Raw genomic sequence first — 15,971 nt, 5'->3', positions numbered from 1 at the left:
TCAATTCTAAAAAGAAAAAAAAAATTATAAATCCTATCTTTCCTTTCTAAAAAAGAAGGCTGTATGATATAAAATGCTGACTTTAGCTGCCTATATATGTTTCTCGGGCAAAAAGCTAGAATTTATCACACAATTTGCATTTCATATATATACTGTTTGAGGTAAGTTTCATGTATGGCACATGAGCTAACTTGCATGTTTTAATCATAGGAAGTTATATACACAAACATATATGAATAAAGCTTAATAATACATATAACAATATACACAAATACTTATTTTTGCATATACTTCATATATGATTCCAAACTTAGGCACAAGTAACTATATGGTGGTTATTTAATTTTTCATCCATCTCATCCAAAGATCAGAGTATAGCATAATATGCACAAGCACCTAGTACAAGGTGTGGCAATAGCAGACACTTAATAAATAGCAGTTATTTTATCAAAAAAATTACTAGATCCTATTTTTAGTTCTTTTTCAATAATAGAAAAAGAAGGCATATAATTCAAGTTACCTAAATTTAGTTTATAGATGAATTTTAGTATCCTCATTTGGATACAGATATGTCTGATGCTCTAAAAGCTCACTAAAAAGGGGAAAAGACCTACTGTAAAGACCTGGCCAAGAGACACGGGGGATGGTCTTCTCAGAATACCAGTGACACTGGGCTTCAAGTGTACTCATCACTGTACTGCAAACAAAATAAACTGACCATGTAGTGCTATTACGCAGCTAAGAAAAACTTCTCTTCTGTCAACTGCAAAAAACAGAAGGAGAGACAAGTAATGTAAGTTTCTAGAGGTAATGTAAACTGGTGAACAAGAAGAACATGAAAGTATCACAAAGGGATATTTAAAAACAAAACGAATGTTAGTTAACAGATTGCATGCCCTGCTGACAACACTGAATCAGAGTCATCTCTGCAAGAGAAGCTGGAAAGCCATCCAATTCCTCCAGCTTAATCTAAAACGTATACTAATCCAGGACACCTACTCTATGAATACACAAACACACTCACACATACACACATACATAAACACAATTAATATATGTGAATATATTTTTAGAGCATATACATATATGCTCTATATACAAATATACATTTATAGTGTGTGCATATCTATTTATATCTAGACAGATAAGAGTCTTTTAATATTTCTCTGAAACTGAAGAGGTGGGTAAGCCATAAAGGTTTCAAAGTACTTCCTTCGCATAAGTAAGTTTACAGTTGAGGTATGAACAAGTTTGTTTTTAACGATGATAGAAAACTAAAAACTTAGATGCTTTTGAAGTGCTCACCCAAATAACATATAATTAGAATAGAGTTCAATGGTAAAATCATGAAATCACAGTGAGCAGAAAGGAGACTTTCAACCCCAGCTGCTGCAACTGGAGAGATGTTTGTTGGTGAAGCACAGGAAATAATCAGAGAATAAGTAGCCTCTGAGTAAAAGGCTGCAGCCCCCTGGGGGTTATTCTTGTTTTAGGTAAAGAATGGGAAGTTTAGAAACCCTAATCTTCACAGCAATGATGTCACCATGTAGCTTAAATATTGCAGGGAGTGGTCATGACAGAACAGACTTGCATCTCCTTATGCAATGATACGTAGATGAATCTATACATGACAAAGTGAGAATAAAATCACCCAAAGATTGAGCACTGATTTTGAAGTAAGACTGAAAATTTTAAAATTAATATAGTAGGGGCGCCTGGGTGGCTCAGTCGGTTAAGTGTCCGACCTCAGCTCTGGTCACAATCTCACGGTTCATAGGTTCAAGCCCTGCATGGGGCTCTGTGCTGACAGCTCATCTCTGCCCCTCCCCCTGCTAGCACTCTGTCTCTCTCAAAAATAAATAAACAATTTTTAATTTAAAAAATAAAGTTAATATAGCAGCTCTACACAGGGGAACAGTACAGGTGGAATAGTCCAGTGTGAAAATTGAACCAAATGATAAATATAATGAATAAAAGAACAAGGGGAGAATCGTAATAACAGTGTAGAATAACCATGAAACAAGGAGCAAATTCAAAAGCAGAGTAAAAATATTAACTATATCGCTTGTTGATAATAACCTCACTAATTCTGAGGTACTGAGGTAACACTGACAACTCCAAAACTACACAAAACATCAGTCGAATCTGTGCACACGACAGAATCTCCTGTGTATGTCCTTATGGTGACTTACTTCACTAAGTCAACACTGTTCATTCCACATAATGGGGAAAATTATTCTCAACGAATAATTTTTTGTCTGCTTAAGGTCCTAAGAAAATATGACCTTTTGGTTTTGTTATGGAACCAATATTGTTACCTGACCAATATTCCCAACGAATGTCTAACTAATATCCTGATACTCAAATGACAGCCTAATTTTTCCCATCTAATTAGTGATATGAATAGGGATTATTTATGTGAACTAACTTTCACCCACAAAAAATATAGTATTTGCCGAGTATAATTAAAATGCACTAGTACAAAAATGTTTTCATATATGTATATATATATATATATATATATATATATATATACGTATATGTACATATACATTACAGTTTAATGTTGACAAAATTCCAACCTTTTCGGTTAATTCTAAAGATTTTTTTTAACAATTAGTTGAGTAGGTGAGAAATAGCAATTTTGGTCAGTTTTGGACCAAAATTAGACGCTATACACAATAAATGTGCAATAGCCTCATTTGATAATTTTTCATTTTCCCTGTTTTTATTTTTATACTATCAAATATTTATTTTTTTACAAGTAATTCCTACTATTTTCCATTCAAATAGTTTACATTTATAGACAGCTAATTTTCAATTAGTGTCAAAGAGGAGGACATTAAGAATATTCTTGCTCCTTGGGTCACCTGGGTGGCTCAGTTGGTTAAGCATCCAGCTTTGGCTCAGGTCATGTCTCGTGGTTGACGGGTTCAAGCCCTATATCGGGTTCTGTGCTGACAGCTTGGAGCCTGGAACCTGCTTCGGATCTGTGTCTCCCTCTCTCTGCCTCTCCCCTGCTCTTACTCTGTCTCTCTCTCTCTCTCTCTCAAAAATAAATAAAACATTAAAAAAAAATAAAAATAGAAGAATATTCTTGCTCCTTGATACAAAAGCAAGATTTATATATAATCTGAACACACATATGTAAATACACTCATGCACATAAAGTTTAAGTTACACTAATATTCAAAGGAGTTCTTTTTTTTAATGTTTATTTATTTAGTTTTGAGAGAGAGAGAGAGCAGAGACAGACCAAGACAGAAATCCCAAGCAGACTCTGGGCTGTCAGCGCAGAGCCCGACCTGGGGCTTGAACGCACGTACCATGAGATCATGACCTGAGCTGAAATCAAGAGTTGGACACTTAACCAACTGAGCCACCCAGGCGCCCCTCAGTGGAGCTCGTAAATGAGGCAGAGAGTGGGGTTAGCAGTTCCCCACTGCCACCCCCCGCCAGTAAGGAGCAGTAGAAAAAATTCCAGGGTTATGCAAATTGAGAGAAAGAGGTTAGCTTGAGGTGCAATACCAATTATATGTGCACACAAGATGCAATATCAATAGCATTTTCATGCACATATTAATATTAGATATACTGTTTAAAATATAACACTTATTTTCTGCTAGACTGACACACTGGAATGTTTTGCCAGAAAAAATTACTTCTTCTCTGTTACTAGTTCTGTACTCTGTTCTAAGAACCAAATGGCAGGCCTATTATAAGGTCCAATTGCTAGCACACCTGAATGTACTTTCTTAAGGAGATGGAGAACACTTTTCATGCACTCTCCCTCTATCCCAGATATAAAAAAGCAACCATACATTTTTATTCTTGCTTCCCTTTATGTAACAGCCCACTTTCCTAACAGTTGACTGCATGTGGAAACGGAGGGATACAGAGATTAAGATTTTTGTCCATGGTCACCCAGTAAAGCAACACAGCTGAACCAGAAGCAAGCCTAAATTCCTCAAGTTTTCAACCACATCTTGCTGCTTTGCACAAGGGTAAAAAACAATAATGAAAGCACATACCTCACTTTTCATAATGACAATGCATTCATCTCAGTGGCTGTACATTTGTAAAAATCAACATGACATTTCAAGTCATTCTGGACCCACAGTCCACTGCTTCTAAGTAGTATACACTCTGAAAGGGCTTTGAAAAGTCTTTGACTTTAAGTCCAAGAGGAACTGCTGTGTAGGTTCAAAGCTTCCCAAGGTTGCCAGAACTTTAAACACAACTCTTATCTTCTTCTTTTTTTAATGTTTCTTTTAAAACCTTATTTATTTTGAGAGAGAGAGAGAGACAGAAAGATAGTGGGCAGGGGAGGGGCAGAGAGAGCGTGCGAGAGAATCCCAAGCAGGCTCCACACTGAGTGAGCCAACAAGGCGCTCTGATAACTGTCTTATCTTCTAATGAGCAGTCAGTTGGCTTCAAACTGACCAAATCCAAAATCTTGGTGGACATAAATATCTGAGCACATTCTAGAATATCACACAATGAAATTTATTTCCCAGACTTGCAGACTTTTGCAGGGGAAGGTGGAGGCTAAATGGCAGATAATATCTTTCTAGTTGGGTATACTTTGGAGAAATAGCTTAAGCTTTCTTAGATATGCATTCTAGGGTTATTTTTCCTTATGGACCATGATTCCTACAGCTGGGATCTGTGCTGTGGCAGTGCATTTCCACCTTCTTTATCAGTATTATGCCAACCTACTTTCAAGGCTCAACTTAGGATGTATCAGCTTTTTCAACTTTCCTCCATCCATAATATCAACGGTAACTGCTCTCTGTTTTTTAGGCACAAACTTATATATTTCTTACGGCCTTACTTTGTCTGTTTCCCCATTTAGTTTTATCTCTTCAATTAACTTATAAACTCTTTCAGTTCACAGCCTTTACACCACACAGCTACACGTTATCCACAGCAGTTATACATTAATTTGTTGACTGAATTACCAGAAGTTACCCTACATTTGCCCAGAATCTGTACAGAATTCCCACTGGCCATAGTTTCTGAAAAGTTGCCTGTCCTCCTCAGATTTTTCTCTCCTTGGGCATACTCACAGGAGCCCCCTCCTGTTCAGGAGAACATCTACCTGAGGCAAGGCATGGACTCAATACACAGTTCCACTCAGAAATAACAGAATGCCCTGATGCTTAATCTGTGCCTCTCTCTCCTTATGTACCCAAGTCATACAATTAATTAGTAAGAAGGATAATGTGGTCTGCAGGACCATAGCCTCTATTTAAGAGTTCCTCATCTTTCCCTTTCAGGAGACCAGAAAAATCTTCCTGAAGATGTTTTTCAGTCAAATGACAAACATTTTACTTCTTCTGTTTGACACACATGAACAAAGTTCTAATTACTTCAGAAAAAAAATTATTTTGCTTTTCCCCATTACTTAAAGGGTGGATACATTTTCTAACCGTCATTTCTGGCTAGCATCCTATTTCCTACTTACCTCTTTCAGATCTGAGCTGCATTTTCTGCTGTCCTTTAGGACTCTGGGAGGCCTAGCTATGAATCAACGTTTCCTCTTTCAGACAGACATGTTTCCCTTTCCACAGAATCACTCAATGATTTTTATCCCTCCCATTCTCATTACAAAGAAATAAAACAAAAAATAGGCTGCTTGCAGATATGGTAACATGTCACATACTTGACCCCATCTGTCAACCACACAGCAGTAGAGTGTTGAGTTGAGTGTTGAGTGTTGAGTGGAACAGTAAGAAACTGATGTCTCCTACTTTTATGAAGAACTATAAAGGTAGCACACTAAAAGATACAAAGAATAAGTTACCTCATCATTTCTAAAACCCTTGTTGCTACGTAACAATGTCTTTAATTAATATATTTATAGTAAATGTGTAATAGCCCAAAAATATTTTCCTAATATTTGAAATTTCTTGTGATTATAATTTCTGGGGAATGTGTGATTTGGATTATGAAATGGAAATCATCATCTTACTGAATTCAATCAATGATATCAACAGAAATGAAAATAAAGCGTTTTGAAACCAAGCTTAGAAAAGGTATAGGATCTCGAAAAAGTGGTAAGAAACCAATATAAAAAAAGCTTAACTGGGATCAGTGTAAGGAGGTATAGTAAGAAAGAAATGGAGGGGCACCTGGGTGGCTCAGTCAGTTAAGCATCCAACTTTGGCTCAAGTCATGATCTCATGGTTGTTGATTTCTAGCCCAGCATTGGGCTGTCGCTGTCAGCACACAGCCTACTTCACATCCTCTGCCCCCTCTCTCTCTGCCCCTCCCCTGCATGTGCTCTCTCTCTATCAAAATAAATAAACATTTTTTCAGAAGAAAGAAAGAAATAGAATTGCACTGGCATAAAATGGAAAATAAGTGTGTGCCCCAATAATGCAACATGACAAATTTTATTAGTAGGTTGGGAAAAAAAATCCATCCAATGGATGTGCCGGCATTCTGGAAAAAAGAGTTGTGAAATTTCTTTCTATAAAGAAATCTCACAAACAACACAGGACTGCCATTTGACTGGCATATTGGGTCTTAAAGTAGTGGGAAAATTTAATGACATCTTACAGTCTCTTCTCACAACTTTATAATTGTATAGGCCCAAAAGTTTATTAATTGGATTTGAAAATAAAAATAGGACACAGTTTCCTATGAATGCAATCATTTATTCAGTCTGATGTAAGTGGTATATTTACACTGACAGTCACTGAAACAAAGAAATGAAATTTCATTTTGTAGGACTATTCAGTTAACAGCAATAACAATGAAGCTGAAAACGCTCACCCTATTCATACCTGAAATGCCCTCATTATAATACTTTGCTTGTCCCTCCAAAATAGCCAAAAAGGAGAGTACGACATTCTCCAATTCAACTCAGAACTGATGGCACATTCCCTTAGTTTACTGCAGCTGCCAGAAAGCACCACTCTAGAGCTCAGTTCCAGGACTAGGCTGGTATATCTATCTGCCTTTGCCTTTTGTGGGTTGTAAGCCTTAAACCCAACTCTTTCAAGACTCTTCCCAAAGCATAAAGACCAGGTCAGAGAATGTGAATGATGAATTACCTCTACAGCTAGAAAGCACCCCACAATCACAGTTCCTAACACTGTCTTAAAAAGACATAAACTGAACCCATAAGGCTCATGCTGGTAGGTCTTATCTCCGAAAGCCCCACCACAATCACACTAAAAGAGTAAGTTGTGAAAGAATACAGAGCACATTCCTTCAGAAAAATTTGCTTGTAGCCTACTTCTCAAAACAGATTTAAGGCGGTTCACCTTATAAAACAAAAACAAAAATAATTGTATAGTATCAATAAGAAGAGTCAGAATCAGAGACAATAAAATTAATCCAAGAAATCAAGACCAAGAAAAATGCTTTCCTTGGATTTCTTTAGTGATATCTCTATTCACCAGAACTCCATCTCTACACTTTTACATCGGAGTCCTAATTATCTTCACCCTGGCATCCTTTCTAACTTATTCTCTAGAAAATGATTCCTTAGGCTTGATGTACAACCTGCTCAATCTAAAATACTTAATAGCCCACTTAAGGACTTTCCTAGGGATCTATAAGACATGAGCAAGTAATATTATTTAAATAATCTTCCCACTTTGCATGCAAATTCTCAACGTTGAATGGACAAAAATAATCCCAAGATACAAAGGACAGCCCACTCTTGGTGATGGTGATATGATGGTGGCCAAGATGGTGACAATATGAGTCTGTTTATGTGTACATGTATTGCATATAGGAACAGTGGGGCGAAGAGTGGGAACAGAGAAAGAGCTGGCTGTATGTGGTAGAGCTTTAGATTGATTTTTTTCAGCAACATTTATTAAAGTTATATCCCCCTCTCCTGCCATAGGCTGACACCCTAAATATGTGTTCAGCCAAAAGCAGTCTCTGATCATAGGGCCTCTCCAAACTCAAAATGGGCAAAAATCACAATTCAACGCACTCAGGATAACTTTGCCATGAGGATGGCAACATCCTGGGACCGGATGCAATGGTCAACTGATGTTCTAGAGCGCTCTTATCCTTTGGATCAATCTGTCCATTCAGATTCGACCTACTGACAGGCTGAACTATCTTCCAGATCCTTCCTATCCACACTAAATGTCACTGCTAAATTATATGATATTACTGGAATTGAGTGAATATAGCTTGCTAATTTGTCATACACATATGTTTGATAAACTTATTCTATTTATTATTTCCAGCACATCCTGGGAACTATATAGATGGTGCATTAACCATTTCAGGATACCTACTCACTGGTCGATTGGCTCCCATTAAAAACCATTCAGACATGGACTTTTATTTTGTTTTTCGCTTGTAGATTTGTCTTGTGGTAATGCAGTTATAATCTTTTATGAGTCTCCTTGGAAATTAAGGGCATGATAGGCCAGAAGTAAAAATACAGTGTGTGGCAATACAGTAGTTTTTTTTTTTTTCTTTTTTAGCAAAACAACTGAGAAGTCGATGGGAGATAGGATTCTCAATATAGGATTCTAGAGATTTAAGATCTCTAGAAAACACAGTAAAACGGCCCAAACTGCACAAAAACTTACAAAGAAAACTTTCAAAACTAGGAAAATGTTTTGATTGCTTGGCTCTAAGTATTTCAGTTAAGTATACATATAGCTGAGGTTTATTATGACCCTTGATGCTATGCTTAATCAGGTATCCTAAAACTAATACAAAGGAAGTCCAACAAAATAATACCAAAAGTTGATACCATTTCACTGTTCATTTAAGGACTCTGGTTTTCAGTGTAAGTAAAACTAAAACTAAAACAAAACTTTCAAATTCCAAGAGTATTCTCAGGAAAAAACTTTGAATACAAATAACTTTTTAAAATTCAAGAAAGTCAAATCTGTAACTCAAGAAAATGGATTTTAAAAACTACACAAATATAGATATCTCCAAATGAGTATTATCCATCAAAATATTTAACAGCTGTCTTAGGAAGTCTACATGAATGTTTTTTTAATGCTGCTTTGTTATAAAGAATTATTTTTTTCCCAATTTTCCTTTCAGAAGTGTTTTCAAATAATTTATATCCCTGTAATACTATCTCTGGTGTGGGACAGTTAAGAGATATACAGGAAAATGCCAGTTTTTAAATGTCTTTTTTAATGATATCAGAATTATTGATGGGGGGTAGACAGACAGATATAAACTGATGGATAATTTCCCTTACCTAAATGCCACACATACACAAATCTCAGCTATTGTGCAGTAAGTTTCCTAAACAATATTCCAAGATAAATAACAGTAAGTTCCTGGGTCTACAGAACACACTTTTACAACATAAGTATTGAACGTGGTGCCAAAGCTAATTGTGCACAAGAGGAATAAGATTATAGTTACTCAAAACAATATAATCTGTGCATTAAAACAAATATTCTCAATTACTTAAAAAAAACCGGAATTTCACGCTCAGAGTTTTCCAGCCAAGAAGTGGAAGAATGAAGGGACTGACTAGCTATTTCAAAGAAAAGTTGCAATGACGTATTTCTAAATCATGAAGTTAACTTGAGGCTGCAATGAAATAATTTTGTCCGAATTAACTAGAAGACCATTTTTATTTCCCCTTTAACTTAGCTAGTAAAAGGAAACATTAAGAAATAATACTTTGTGTGTAACATGAATGGTTTTACATCAGCAAATACAAAGGGATAAAGGGACATAGATTTTTATGGTAGCGAAATTCCAATGTAGATCTTTAAAGTCTCTGTTTACAACTGCCCTGCTTTCTTACTTATTCGTTTTCATGGTTCTTCAAATAAAATGTTCAAAACACAATTTATAACCTTACACTAACTCTTATGTCTATGTCCTTTCCACAACTGATCAATATTTTATACCTACATAAACTCACTATAAACATTTCGACAAATAAAATTCAAACTACTTTAGGTTAAGAAGGGTGTCATGATTTACACAGTCACAGCAATGAAATCTGAAGTCCTTATCGGTGTTTCTCAGACTTAAGCATACATCACAATTATCACCTAAGGTAAGGAACACAGATTGCTGGATCCCACACTCTGAATTTCTGATTTAGAAAGTCTGGGAGGGGCCTGATAATTTGCATTTCTAACAAGTTTCCAGGTGAGGCTGATGCTGAAGGTTAGGGGTTCCCACTGTGAGAACCTAACTCTTGTGCTAAAACATATTTAAAAACTAATACATAAATATATTTTTTCACCCACCTAGTAGCTGTAACATTTATAAGGACCAGGGATGTGGATTAATTTTCACACAAACCCCATTCTAATCCAAGCCAGATGCCTAACAGCCACACCAATATTAAAAGAAAACAGAAAAAAAAAAAAAAAAAAAAAAGACCGCTACCTTCATCACAGTGATTAGTTCAGTAGCAGAACTGCATCCCCCTTTGTTGTTAAGCATCATGGGCATTATTTCAATGCAACTGTTTCCTACTTGTTCCCACTCCTAGATCTTACCCTTCCACTGCCCAAAATGAAACCGTGCCAGGATTTATAATCCGAATGACAAAAAGTGACAGGCAAATGGTACCATGCCTTTCTAATCCAGACACTTCCAGCATGTCCTGCCATCCCTGAATCTAACTTCTCATTATCTCCTACACACACACACACACACACACACACACACACACACACACACACACAGAGTTGTTGTTTAATCTTCTTAGCTGGAATGATCTGAACAAATGAAAAAGAAATAAAGACTTGGATATGGGATTAAAGGAATCCAGACTCCCCCATGTTAAGGAACAGCTCCTTCATAAGGCTCTATCTCCAATATTCCTCTATCCCTAGAATCTCAGCCACTCTAAGATGTTCAGAAGTCAAAAGAGCAGTAAGTGAATTCTTGCCCTCCTCAAGGCCCCACCTCCTGCTGTCAGCCAAGCAGTAAGATCTGCCTGGAGTTTCAACATCTCTCTCAACATACACACACACCACCATCATCACCACCACCACCCCCTCAAGCGGGTTCTCTTTCCTTTGGGAAAGAGGGGCTGGGTAGAGAGGGGAAATTTAGATGCACAGAGGTAGGAGAAAGTGAAACTTTTCTGGCCTGAGCCAAAAAGGGAACTAGGAAGACAAGAAAGAAGAGTGGCAGATGGAGCGCTGGAGGGCCAAAGCTCACCCCTCCCAACCCCCTCCTGACCACCGCCTCAAATACTCAAGCTAGGAAAAACACAGCAGAGACAGTAAAAAAAGGCTGGGTCAGATCTCCTGCCTCCTTCCCCACACACCTGCCCATGGCACACACCACGCTCCCAGAGAGTTTAAGTATTCAAAGTCCCCTTGCACCCGCACCCACTCTGCAGTAAGTTCCAGGGTCTGCAGGGAAACCTCTGCAAACAACTCATGCCCTTTGCCCAGGGACAGCCATTGACCTAGCAGTGCAGCGCTGGGGTCTAAACCCTGGAGTGATACCAAAGGCAGCAGCTGAGTGTCCAGCACACCCTGACCCTAGGAGAGTTGTAGCAGAGTGGTGGCCGCTGTCCCCTCCATAGCTGTTCTCTTAACCTTCCTACCATACCTCTGAGATCACAAAAGTTATGTTTCCTTTGTGGCACTGCCTGCTGGTCCCAGGAAATGAGGCACCTTTCAACCAGAGTCTGGGTGTGTGTGTGAGTGAGTGTATCTTTCAATCCCGAAAGCCAAGGGTGCCAACTGCTGACAGGCAAAGGAACCTAGATCTGCTCTTGAGGACTTAAAAATCTCCAAATTAACAAGCTCGCCCTTCTCTCGGTCCTAACCGGCCCAGACCTGGGTTTTCCAGAGAACTGTCGTTGTGTTCCTGTTGCAGCGAGCTGGTGTCCTGCCCTGGAGCCAAGACGCGCAGACTTGGCCATCCGTTCATTCATGCATTTGCTCATCCATTCACATAAACATGTCCCTTAATTGTGTCTGGCACCGAGAATCTTGCCTGCTATTTCCCCTCCCCAAGTCAGTATTCATGGCAACGCTGGTGCAGAACGCAACTCAACTGTCACCCCACTTCCTGAGCCGGAAAACGAAGTCATGTAAGCATTCACCAAGAAGAAGAAGAAAAAAAAAAAAAAAAAAAGGAAAAGGTGGAGAAAAGGAGGAGGCGGGAGACGGAGAGGGATGGGGAGCTCACTGGGGTCACATTCGGAGCTTCCCTTCGGGGGAAACCACGGCACAGACACCGCGGCAATGCAAGGAGCCAAATCATCATTAAATCAAGGACTGCTAGAGCTCCGTTCCCCAGTGGGGATAAATCAAGTGCAAAGCCACTCGTTCGCAAGAGTGCAATGTTGCCGGCTCGACCCAACTCCCAGCCCCAGCCGAGGCGCTGGGGGAGCGGCTCGCAACCCAACCCGCAGCGCGCTCGCTGCCTCCTCACCGCTCCCAATAACGTGATGAAGTGTAAATCAAATACCACGCCGGGAGGGGCCCCGGAACGGCGCGAGTCGTGCATTTTCGCTCGCCAGCCTATGTTGCCCAAGAATCACAAGGTCACGATAGCGTCGCGATTGCACTCACCGTATACTCCTTGGCCAGAGATCCCTTCCAGGAGGACTGTCAGCAGCCACACGAGACCGTACACTAAATCCATCTTCACGTGAACATGAACATATCCAGCCCAGGGGGGATGCAGCGGGACCTTCCGGAGGCCGGCGGCCAGCCGAGCGCGCTCCACTCGCGCCCGGGCCGAGCCGAGGTGCCCAGGAACCGCTCGCCGAAGAAGGAAGCGCCGTCCGTCTGTCCTTCTCCGGCGGCGGCCGTGAGCGGAGCGCAGGAGCCCCGCACACCCCACACTCATGCACACACACACACACACGCACACACACACTCCCACAACACAATACCCCGACACACACTCACACGCACGCAGCACTCACACCGGGCGCCTGGGAAAATCGCAGGCGCCGGGGAGGAGCAGGGGGCGTGATGGGAAGGGGACCGGGAGGCGAAGTGTTCTTCAGGGTAGCGGGCTCGAGTCTCCGCAGCGACGGCGGCGGCGGCGCGCTGGGCTGGCGGCGGGCACGGGCCAGGGGCCGGGGGTGCCGAGCGCTGCAAGCCTGACGCGGGCAGCCACGGAGCAGGAAGTGGCCTCTGACTCGCGGCACGGAGCAGGGGCTTCCTTGCCTGGATTCGCCTTTACAAAGTAACTCGCGAAGGTCCCCGGAGGAGCGTCAAGCGGCGGCAGCGGCCCGCCCGCCCGCAGTCCGGAGCCCCCAGCCCTGCTGTCTTGCCTTCCCCCATTCCATCAGTTGCCATTGCAACGCCAATCCTGTTACACGATACAGGCTCGCATCTCCGAGCGGGGAGAGGAGGAAGAGGAGGAGGAGGAAGAGGAGGAGTGGGGCCAGGGGGACGGGGGTGGGGAGGCAGGGAAGGGAGGGGGGGTGGAGGGAGAAGGAGGAGAGGGACCGAAGAGGAGCAGAGTGTGCGTCTGGAGCTCTCTCGGGCACCAGTCTCAGCCGCCGCCGCCACCACCGTTCTCCAAAATAGCCTTTAGTGCCCCGCCAGCGAAGAGAGGGCTCCGGGCGGCCGCACCGATTCCGGGAGCCGAAAGCAGAGTCCAGGCACCGCCACTTGCAAGGGAGGGAGAATGCCAAGCCGAGACCGGATCCGCACACACGTCTACGCGTGCCCACCGGCACCGCGCGCGTCCTCTTCGCTTCCGCGCCGCCCCCGCCAGGTGGAGGGGTGGGGGCGGTCGGGACAGGCGGGAGTTTAGAGCAGGGAGCCGCAGAAGGGGTTCCCCGCCTGGGCTAACGTAGTGCTGGCATCCAGAGGTGAACGCGGGAGCGGCCGCCTGAAGAGGACACCCGGCTGCGTGGCCGCCGCTCGGGCCCCAGCTGCGGCAGAGGTGTCGGGCCAGGCGGCGGAGCGCCCAGGGCTCGACGCCGGCCGGAATCCCTGGCTGTGCGCGGGGGTGCGCGCCGCGGAGGCGAGAGGAGGAGGAGGAGGAGGAGGAGGAGGAGGGCGAAGGCGAAGCCGAGAGCGGGCGGACGGGCTGCCGGGCTGCCAGAGAGGGAGGCTGTGTGTGGTCACGTTGTGCGCTACGTGCTGAGAGCGCGAGCTGCTAGCCGCAGCTGGGCGACGTCAAAGCCGGGTGCGCGGCTCTGCCGCCTGCCTCCGCGCCTCCTCTGCCTCCTCTGCTCCGCCTTCGCTCTGCCTGCCTGTGTCAGCCGAGGAGCTCATCAGTATGGACAGCGCCAAGAGGCTCCGCGAGGCCGGCGGCATCCGGCCTCCAGCTTTCCCCGCCAAGGCCCTCCCCCGACTCCCTGGGAGCTCCGCGGCGGCGGACCACCGTTATCATGCCCGACGCCGCTGTTTGCGCTTGCACGCCGAAGGGCCGGCTGCCACCCTAGACCAGGGTAATTACAGCACACACCGTCTCCTCCCCGTCGCCCAAGGTCTTCCAGGACCCGTTCTACTTGACTAGAGGGCAGAACAGGCCAGGGCACTTAGAAATGGCACAGTTTCTTCCCCATTTCCGTCCTTTTAAAATGGAATTGTGGTCAGCGCGGCAATGAAATGCCTCTCCTCTCTAGGAGAGGAGACACTGGAAGTTCAGAGCTTAGTTTATTTAATATGCAGTGTCTCCTACTAAAGTTAACTGCTTTGAAAATCTTTTCTCTTTTGTGAAAGACAGTGTCTCACAGGGGCAGAGCTAGCTAGCTAGCTCTGATATTTGGGGAGCTTAAGAAATACAGTTACAAAAGGATTAGAAAACTCGAGGCATCTTTACTTTGGAGCAAGTGTAGAAATACTTAGCCCAATTTTAATAGGGAAAAACTGGGAATATAGTAGTGATTTGTGATTTGCTTCTATAACCACAATAATTAATGCTTCCTGCGTGCAATTCACTTTCTTGAATATATTCTTCACTATTCGAACAGCATATGGATAGGGAAGTGATAAAAATAGCTACAAACGTGCATTTATACGTGTGTTACAAAAGTAATTGCTATGAAAAATCTGGAGCATAGTATTCACTTATCTGCTCCCATAATAGATTAGTGCTGCAGTTCCCTCTCCCCCTGCTACTTCTGCTGTGGGGAGGGAACTCCAAGCAAGAGAAAATGAATAGTCCCCGTTGTTTCCACCAAGGTCCTTTATCTCACTTAGGTGAATTATGCATATCATCTTTGTAGGGTGGGATCTACTGCTTACCCTCTGGATTTCCAAGATAGGAGGAACCAAGAATAGGTTCCAAGAATGGGATGGTGAAAGCGTCCCAATGGACACTTCACTGAGTGTTGAGGACCCCTTCCTTATGAAATGCCACTTTCACATGGGTGGAATTAAGTGCCCTTTTAGAAGCAAAATTCAATGTGTGGCACTTCTGAAAAGAATGAGTGATGTTCACTCACTGGCCACTTGTATGGGGAGGGTGGGGGTGGGAATTGTCTTAAATTTCTGAAGATCTGTCTTTAAAAAAAAAATCATTCCTGCATAGTACAGCATAGCAGCTTCAAGGGGGAGTAAACTGCAACTCTCAGACAGCAGCTCACAATGTATATTGTCCATGAGACACTTGCAGATTTTAGCTGCTCATGTTCTGAAGTAGTATTTCACCTGCATGTTGGCACTATCCCTTTTTTTTAGGGGTGGGGGGACTCATATTGAATCATTTGCTCTTTGAGTGTTTGCAGGACTCTAGACTGAAATATCTTAATATCCCACAATGTCAGTGTATCACATTTGCAAAGGAATCCAGACTAAATGACTATCCCTAATGGGGATTATTTTCCTTAACTTTCAACATTAGGACGTTAGCTTCAGGGAGTCAGGGCCTCTATTTTCCACGTAGTGCACACCTCTGTCTAGGGAAGGACCCTACACCCATGGAACCCTCAGCAGTTTCTGAATGAACTATTCAGAGCTTGGAAAGAACCTGGACATTGTGGAATTTATTTCAGTTGAGGAAACAGCCAGGTGTATCTACTCTGGGCAAGGCCTAATTCTGGATATTGGACATTCAAAAAT

The 15,971-nt window shown here is 42.5% G+C and overlaps 1 protein-coding gene across 2 annotated transcripts in view; it reads right to left on the bottom strand.

Annotated features, from left to right (window-relative positions):
* MDGA2 (MAM domain containing glycosylphosphatidylinositol anchor 2) overlaps positions 1-14,297 on the bottom strand; it is an 870,482-nt gene extending 856,185 nt beyond the window's left edge. For both annotated transcript variants that reach the window (XR_015252395.1, XM_086709827.1), the window contains exon 1: positions 12,513-14,297. Coding sequence is in view for 1 of the 2 variants with exons in the window: in XM_086709827.1 (XP_086565953.1) it covers positions 12,513-12,792 (280 nt within the window). In the remaining variant the exon portion in view is untranslated. The remainder of the gene's footprint in view (positions 1-12,512) is intronic.
* Between the last annotated feature and the right edge of the window lie 1,674 nt (positions 14,298-15,971).

The sequence above is a fragment of the Puma concolor genome, chromosome B3 (genome assembly GCF_028749965.1).
Source record: "Puma concolor isolate L17-30 chromosome B3, mPumCon1.1.hap2, whole genome shotgun sequence".
Taxonomy (NCBI): domain Eukaryota; kingdom Metazoa; phylum Chordata; class Mammalia; order Carnivora; family Felidae; genus Puma; species Puma concolor.
This window is presented reverse-complemented; position numbering and strand designations above follow the sequence as displayed.